The following is an 8,949-nucleotide window of genomic DNA, read 5'->3' as shown; positions in this document are numbered from 1 at the left end:
CCCAAAAGTACTTCAACGGAAGGTTTCCAGATGGATATGCGGAGCAAATCCATCTGGCGGATTCAGGTTACCAACCAACCACCACAGTGAACACTGAAAGAACAAACAGACAAACACAACCAACAAAAAACAACCAATCAGCAGGACCAAACAAAAACAATCAACCATGTGACCAACAAATCGACGCAGCAACAACACAAAAATAAATAACTTCACAAAAAATCCAAACACTATGGACAAACCAACAGTACTTAAAATCCAATCACCTTAACAAAGCCACCAACAAACGGTAAAAATACCACCTAAACAAAAAAAATAAATAAATAAAATCTGAAAAAGCAACAGAACATGTACAATCAGTGCAACTGAGAGAAGAAATCTGGAATCTTCATGAGGAGGTGCCTTAAACTCCTCTGCTGTTTCCTTTATAGACAGAAGCCCCTCGCCTTCATTTATTTGGCTGAAGTCTCTCATCTATTTCATTTGGTCACAGTCTGAACTTTAAGTCCAGCTTATTTTCTCATGACTTATGAAACAAAAAGTGTTTAACATTATAAAACATCCCTAACACCCCAATCACGTTCAAAAACCCGAGCTACTATTGGAATTTCCCCACCATCATTTCACATTATTATACAAAACATCTAAATATCATAACAACAGGATCAGAACTACACTGATTAACACAGCTGAGCATGAAAAAACAAATAAAGGTCCCATTATTTGGGGGATTTCTAAACAAAGACCAAGAAGAGTGAAATGATTCAATTAAAGGAACTTCAAAATGACCTACAAGGGAAGAGTAACAAAAACTGTGATGGTTTTATTTTGACAGGTCTTTTCCCTGATGTGGGAGGGGGCTATTTCCTGCCGAGGCTCCAGGGAAAGTTGGGACTGTTCCTCGCCTTGACGGGCTTCCGGCTGAAGGGACGTGATGTTCAGCGAGCCGGAGTCGCCACTCACTTTGTAGAATCTAAGAAGGTGATGTAACTTCAATTAATAATAACATTAAGTATAAAAAAACGAGTCTGAATCACCAACTGTGTTAGATCGGCGCTTCAGGGACGAATGAAGGGGGCAGTTCAGGCCAGATGTTGAGTCAGTGGGTGAATCAGAGATTTTATTTATGAGCGCCAACACTTTCTGACTGGCCCTATGGCCAGGTGTGGGTCTCGCTCTTGGCTTGCAGTCAAAGCAGCGGACAGCAGAGTTTGTTCAAGCCAATAACCTTGAATTTGTTATAAAGTACTGTTGACCTGCAGGATTCTGCTGGAGCCTCAAATTAAAACCAAGCCGTACTGGCAGCAATAAAGTACTCAACATGTGCCAACAGCACAGATACATGGACCCAAAAAATCAACCAGAATATAAAAAATGGTAAACACTCCTTAGAAGGTTAAAACCAGATTTATTCTTAGATTATAAAAACAGAACATTTTATCCTCACTCTGTAACATTAAAGTTGATTAAAACATTTCTGTTTTAGCTCTGGTAAGATTTACTAAATACAGTTTTATTTCCTGAATGATAGAACAATTAGGGAAAACATTTTTTTTCCCCTCTTTTTTTAAAATTAGGTTTACATTTACATTGTCCGACTCAGGTCAAACATTTCGAGCATCCTTCCAAAAGTGTTTTACTGAAAATCCAAAGGAACGTGATCAATTTGGATAACATATTTGGATCCAAGCTTTCCTTTTTTGGCTGAAATACTTTTTTTAATTTTTTTTTTTTATTATTTTCTTTTTTTCACAATGCAGATGTTTGTGCCTTTTTTTTTGGTGCTTTAGAAGTAATGGCTTCTTCCTGCCTGAGTGGCATTTCAGCTTATGTTGGTTCAGGACTGGTTCCATTATGGATAAAGACTCAAACCAGTTTTAGCAGTTTCTTTATCTCTTGCTTTGAGGTTGATTTTAACCAAAACCTGTATTTTGTAACAAAGAAACCACCTTCTTTCTGAAAGATATGATGGCTGGACCTTCTAATGCATTTTGTACTTAGGTATTATTGTTTGAACATGCAACGCAGAACCTTCAGCTATCTGAAAATTTGACCCAAAGATGATCTAGACATGTGTAAGTGGTCAGTTCACTCCCTGATCTCGGCTCAATTCATTAGATTTTTTTACTATGATTCCCCACATGGTAATTCATCCATAAGTATGGGTCTATTTAATTCAAAGGTTTTATATTAAACAATCAAAAGCTTACAAAACCATTAAATCTTTATTAGGACTTCCCCCAACTTTTTCAGCATATGGTGTTCTTTGTTTATGTTAACCTCTTAGGTTGACTAAAGTTAAAAATTTTCTTCCAAATTTTCTGTCATTTAGCAAATTAAAACAATTTTATTTATTCAAGCTGACCTTAAAAAGACAATAAAAAACAACAAAAAAAAAAACAGTTCACAGTTAAATACAAAATTCTGCGAGTTCCGGTTCTGAAAGATATTTCCACCTGCAGATCCCAGACCTGGAGAAGGAGCTTGTGGACCTGAAGTCTCCATCTGATACGGACGTCTCCAGACTGCTGGAGTCTTTCCAGAAGCAGGTTAGGAACCAACGACGCATCAGAACCCACTAAGACCCCAAAGTCTGCTGTAAAATCAAAACCTCCAACACAGTTAAATTTTTTATAAATATATTAAGGGTGGACTGCATGGTGAAGCAGTTGGTATCACTGTTATCTTACAGTAGAAGGTCCTGGGTTTGGCTCCCTTCCAAACCCAACTGTGTTGTTAAATACTGACTTTAAGTTGCCTTTAGGTATGAGTGTTTCTCTGTGTTGCCCTGGGATGGACTGGGGACCTGTCCAGTGTCAATACCTTCTCTTGTCCAGTTCCATTTTCACTGTCGGTCTATAAGACTTTTTGCCATTCATCGTTCTTCCTCCGGATGCAGAAGACCTTTTTATAGCGATTTATGACTTGCAATAACTTCCTTTAGTGTCTTTGCCTTAAAGTTGGCTGGTAAAGCAAAAATGTTTCAGGTGTTTTCAGAGAGCTTCTTTGTTCCCATAACAACTTCCTTAAATTTCTCCCAGGGCGGCACAGTCTCACAGCTCACATCATGCTACTTATACTCTAACAAGGTCCTCAGAGCCTTTAAAAGGATAAAAAAGCCCACAGCATCACTTAGCCTCCACTCTACCTAACAGGCATTAGAGCTGTTTCCTGATCAGCTTCAAAAATGAAACATTTACTCCTAAAAATAATTTGTTTACATCTAGTTTATTGTATATAGTAAATTAATCAACTAATAGTTCTATAAATATCGAGCTTTGTTCCCACAGAATAGATATTCCCAAATTAGAAGTTATATTTCTCCATTTTTCAGTGTGTCTAATGCTGGTTGAAATAAAGTATAATTTCATTTCATGAATTCTTTCCGAATTTGACCAACTGTACCATTCAGTAAAGAAGGTGCTGAATCTAAATTAGTTTATGTTTCTCACTTGAGGTTTCCTGTGTTTCTGCCACAGAGTGATCTGGACTCTGACAAACCTTTTGTCCTGGACAAACATATCTCTGACATTGACAGGTGAGTTTTGATGAACCTTTTAGAAAGCATAAAATAAAATGACATGTCAAAATTAAACCAAAAAAAAAAAAAAGGTTTCAGGATTGGCACTAACTGGAGTTGTTTTACTCAACCCAATTGAACACTGATACAGCTTGCTGTTTGTTTCTTGGTGTAAACCCATATTTTCCTCCTTTTTTCACCTCTATTCAGGCTTTTTGGCTCCGGCAGTGTGGAGGGAATCATGCAGAACCTGAAGGCCGACGGATCAGAGTTTGCTAAGAAACAAGCCGAGGTTGGACCTTAATCTGCTGCTGAACCAAAACCACTCTCACTGTATTGTTGATTTATGCTCTTAGGAAAAGGCGCTGTGCAGAAATAGAACTACATGTTGGCAGAAACTTGCTGCCTAAATCTGTTGCAGCAGTTTGTAACACCTTTAAAATCAGATCAGCTATGCAGTGTAGTTATAAATCACTGTGAATTATGGCTTTAATGTCACCCACCAGTAATTATCAACCACAGTTTTAGTGTTTAATGGACGTCTCACCCAAACCACAGTGATTAGTTAAAGGATTTCACAAGAAGTGACTGCTCTGTTCATAAACCTATCTTTGAGCTGAAAAGCTTTAAACCTGCTGAAGGTTTAAAGGAGCCCAACACCCATATTAAAGCATCAGTACCAAAACACAATAAGCAGCTGTACTTTATTGGAGGTAAGACGTGAAACTTAGAGGTACCTTCTCCTTAACACAGTTCAATGAAAAGACAAAGCAACGTGTTAAATATTTCACAATTTAAAATTACATAATAATTCCTCCATTAGTCTATGGCTCAATGGTCAATAGTCAATAGTCTATGGACCCTCGGCTAGTTAGTTAAAATAGATAACTTTTGTTTATATATCTGTGTACCAGTGTCTTAGTGGTTTTATCCACTCACCCATCAGTGATCATGTCTTAATGAGCGGTTAGATGCTATAAAGAACTCCACCCAGAAAGATCCAGAAATTAATTAACCTGTTAACTCCTCAAATGTGTCTTTATACAACAAATATTCCATAAAAAAAGATGAAGTAAACTTTAATATTTCAGTCTAGAGAAGTCTGACATTTAGACTTGTGAAATGTTTAGTAACTGTGTTAAATTTCCTTAAATAATTTAAATCTTGTTGAATTTTATTCCGGGCTCCAGATTTTTTGGAAACAAAGAAGGAAAACCTGTTTCTATTTTTTGCCTTACTTTGGATAGAAATAAATTAATTAACAATAAAATATTTAATCATTTAATATGTTTTAACCAAATATGAACTAAAACACTCATCAACTTTGTATGATCTAGATTTGGAATTTTGGAAAATTTCTTTCATTATTTTATTTATTTCAACCTTTCTTTTTTCAACTTTTTATTACTGTCACAAGTCCCCATCCCCTTGGGAAGCAGTGGGCTGCCATTGTGTGGCGCCCGGGGAGCAGTGTGGGGGTTAAGGGTCTTGCTCAGGGACCCAGAGTGGCAGTCTGTGGGAACGGGGCTTGAACTCAGAACCTCCGGGATCCAAATGTAATCCCCTAACCACTAGACCACCACTCCTCATTTTATCACAAAGTTAACATAAAAAAAAAAGCTTTTTAAAGAATATCTAAAGAATAAAAGATATGTACTCTATATTCTTCTGCAGTCTTTGCTTCATCAGTGCCCTTTTAGAACTGATCAGTTTCCCTCTGAATTATAACTCTGTTGATGATGATCATCTGCTGCTTGTGCTTCTTTTAGACTCTTTCCAAAATGTCTCCCACGTCCCTGAAGATCACCTTCAAACAGTTGCAGGCGGGCGCCACCCTGAGCCTGCAGGACGTGTTGGTGATGGAGTATCGGCTGAGCCAGGCCTGCATGGTAAACCGAACAAACCAGAGCCGCAAACAAGAACCAGGAAAAAACAAAACAAAGCTGAAATTAACTAAAAAGAGAAAACATGACATGATCAGGGGGTTTCATCCTCTAAAAACAAAACTGAAATTAATTGAAAAGAGAAAACATGACATGATCAGGGGGTTTCATCCTCTAAAAACAAAACTCATCCATTAGGAATGCAGTCAAATTCCACCATTCAATCCCTACTTCATATAAAGGGATATAGCTGCTGGTTAAACCTCCAGTGATGTATTCCTGAGCCTCGTTCAGATGTATTTTCTCTGGTTGAAATCCCCATCAAGGTGTTAAGAAGAAAAACGCATTAAACTGATAAAAAAAAACCCAAATACAGAATAGTTATCATTTGAAAATGTTAGAAAGCCTCATGTCTCAATAAGCTTCCCTGCCCTGACCCCATGGCATGTCCATGTTGGGAGGAGTTTCATATTACAAATAACATTATTGAGACGTAATAGCAGACATTTTTTCATCACCACTGACTCTGCTGATGCTTTTGCAGCTTCTCTGGGCATGAGGTTTGGTCTCAGTGGGTGCATTGCTGTTAGAGTTGTAGTTTAAACCATGTAGAACAGTCTGCTGATTAGTTCTGATTTTCTTTTTCTAGAGAGGCCATGACTTCTATGAGGGCGTACGCGCAGGTGAGTTAACACTAAAGGTTCACTGTTAACGATAAAGGAGATGTTTTTAATCACTTTTATTCAGAGTCTTACTGGGAGAGGTGTTTGTTGTGTTTTTTTGGTTCCTCAAATTCAATTTCCATTTCATTCAAATGTTCTCTAATTCAGATATTAAAGTTAGTTTTAAACTATCAAATTGGGGTAAAATTAAAAGATTATTTATATTAAATTCACATTAAAAAATTCCCAGTTTAATATGACCCACTTCATTTTTATTTAAAATAGTTTCATAAAATTCAACCCATATAGAATCCATCTGATTTTAGCCTCTGGCTGATTCACATGCTGCAGTTTAATCCAGTTCACTAAAACACTTAAAGTAATGTTTTTTCTAATAACAATAAATGAATACAGTACAATTAGATTTTGTGGCCTTTTTCAATTGATTTGTCAGATTCAAATAAAAATAAAAATAATCTATTAAGCCCATCTCATTCTAGGCTAGGATAAAGTTCTGGTCCGATTCAATGCATTAGGATCTTATTTGATTGTCTAATTTATAGAGATTCTTAGGACCTTAACCCAAATACACAATGTCCAGTTTATTTCAAAGAATTAACTTGTTAAAAAACAGATTATTATAGTCAGAGCCTGATTACGTTCAGGTTATTGTTCTTCATTTCACCCCAGTCCCTTTCAGATTAAACCCTATCACATTTAGATTAGTTCATTCTGACTTTATTTGGTTCAGTCCAGTTTATTTCCATTCAGTACCATCCATTTCTCTTTAATAAAGTCCAACTAAAATCCAGGTGTTTTATTTTATTTAAACCAGTTAATTATTGTTCTGCATGTTTTTTTTTCTGTTTATTTAATTATGTTTAATGATTGAAATACAGCTTTAAATCTGGACCTTTCTTGTTAAAATCAGTCCAGCTGTTGTCTAATTTTGCCATTAATTGAAGCTTTAATCTAAATATATTAATTTATTATAATATTTTGTACATTTTGGTCAATTTTAGAATAATTTGCTGGTTAATTGTATGAAAATCTGCCTCTTTGTCTAAAAACAGAGCTTGTGTGTGTAAAGGGGGGGTTCATATCAGATGCAGATATTCTTCTCATGTTCCAACTCCCTGCATCAGCAGAGGATGTCTCCATTAAAAACGTCCTCCTGCTGTTATTTAATCGCTGTTCGTATCAGCTGACCCGCCTCTGAGGCGGTTAAATGTCACCCACCTCTGTGCTTCTCCAGTTCTGATCGACAAAGACCAGAATCCTCGCTGGAATCCGTCAGCCCTGGGGGAAGTTTCTGATCAGTACGTGGACGAGTGCTTCGCTTCGCTGGGAGAGAAGGACCTGACTTTCTGACGTGTGATCAACCAGCCGCCGTCGCCTCCCACCCTCTGAACATTCAGGCCTTGTCTAAACAGACGCTTCCTGCTCACTCATCCTTTCATGGTCAGTCGTTTCAGACGGCCGTGCTGCAGAGAGCCTGTTGCTGTGTGACTAACACTTCACAATATCTTCTCCTCTGGAGATGTTTAGCAGAAAATTTAGATCGTTTTCCTGCAGATGAGAAATCAAAACAGAATCAAAGTGCTAACAGAAACAATTTTTATTTTTTTTTAATGTTTGGTGTAAGTTGAGTGTTTTGCTGGAATTTCAAGGACCTGACAGCCGCATTGCACTGCCAGCAGAACAGGAGAGAGGGAAATGATCTCACCATTAAGTGCTTCATCACATTTCCCGTGGGTGTTTGTTGATGTGACTGAGATCAGTTATCATCTGTTTTTCTGTGTTTCTGTCTCCAGCTAAAACACAGGCGGTAATATTTCCACCTGCTTTTGCCATTTTTATGTTTGTTCTTTTCAAATTTAATGTGAAACAAAACAGATTTATTGATGATGCAGAAGCAGGATTTATTAGTGACTGTATAAAAATCACATATAGTTTCATTAAACTGGAATCTTGTTTTTATTTCTCATAAACTTGTCTGTTCTGTAGGAGTGCAGCCAGGTCCTCATATCTACAGTATTTATGAATCAGGAGGCAATAAAAAGAGTTTATTACATAACCAACATGTCTCCAAGTTAAAACAGGAACCAAATTACAGAGAAATCCACCTCTCATTCAGAGTAAATCATTTGTTCCTCACTAAATGGGTCACAGAATTTAACAGAAATAATAAATGGCTTCATTTGTGAAAAATAAAAGGGACAAATATGCAGATTCTGTGTTTAAAAACTGACCTTTAATCACAAATTTTCCTGAGCTGATTGCTTGTTTCCAATTCCTGATGCTTTCCCAATCATTAGCCTTCACCCTCCATGCTTGTTTTTTTTCTATGTGCGGTTTAACAATGCTTAAAACATGATTCTGTGCATTCTGGTCGAACATTTCTACTTGAAGCCTTTCCCCTCACTTAGATGTAGCTTTTAAAACATCCTGCCATATTGTTTTTATTATGGCGAAAGGTGTGCTTACTTTTACTGACAGCAGCTGCTGTTGGTGTTCTTGGAAAACTGATAACTTCATTTGAAGTTTATTATCAGTTTATAGGTGCCTTATCTGAGATATTTCACCTAACCCTTTTATGTGAGGTTATTCTTTAACCAGATATCTAACCGCCTCTGCCTGGTTTACCTGTACAGTTTGGAAGCAGAGAGCTTTAAAAGAGAAGTCAGGTCAGCAAGGAATAATCAATGAATCATTATTTATACCTAAAACTAATATGTTTGTGGTGATTTAATGAATTTAGTGTTAATCAGTAAAAAAATAATAAATATTTCATTGCTTTTCATTTCGATCACTGAGTTTGGGAGCGGCCATTTTTGCCCAAATATAGTAACACCTTACTTCTGACATCTTCCAGCAGTGATGT

At 36.9% G+C, this 8,949-nt stretch overlaps 1 protein-coding gene across 2 annotated transcripts in view; it reads left to right on the top strand.

The window, feature by feature from the left end:
- hibch (3-hydroxyisobutyryl-CoA hydrolase) overlaps window positions 1–8,058 on the top strand; it is a 23,756-nt gene extending 15,698 nt beyond the window's left edge. The window contains exons 8-14 of one of the 2 annotated variants that reach the window (XM_015376984.1): window positions 836–981; window positions 2,463–2,549; window positions 3,480–3,538; window positions 3,731–3,812; window positions 5,290–5,409; window positions 6,053–6,086; window positions 7,321–8,058. In XM_015376984.1, the coding sequence (XP_015232470.1) occupies window positions 836–981; window positions 2,463–2,549; window positions 3,480–3,538; window positions 3,731–3,812; window positions 5,290–5,409; window positions 6,053–6,086; window positions 7,321–7,436 (644 nt within the window). In that variant the 3' untranslated portion in view covers window positions 7,437–8,058. The remainder of the gene's footprint in view (window positions 1–835; window positions 982–2,462; window positions 2,550–3,479; window positions 3,539–3,730; window positions 3,813–5,289; window positions 5,410–6,052; window positions 6,087–7,320) is intronic. The other variant, XM_015376983.1, reaches the window with a different exon arrangement.
- Window positions 8,059–8,949: the final 891 nt, after the last annotated feature.

The sequence above is a fragment of the Cyprinodon variegatus genome, unplaced genomic scaffold, assembly GCF_000732505.1.
Source record: "Cyprinodon variegatus isolate N-32 unplaced genomic scaffold, C_variegatus-1.0 Scaffold145, whole genome shotgun sequence".
In the NCBI taxonomy this organism is placed as follows: Eukaryota; Metazoa; Chordata; class Actinopteri; order Cyprinodontiformes; family Cyprinodontidae; genus Cyprinodon; species Cyprinodon variegatus.
This window is presented reverse-complemented; position numbering and strand designations above follow the sequence as displayed.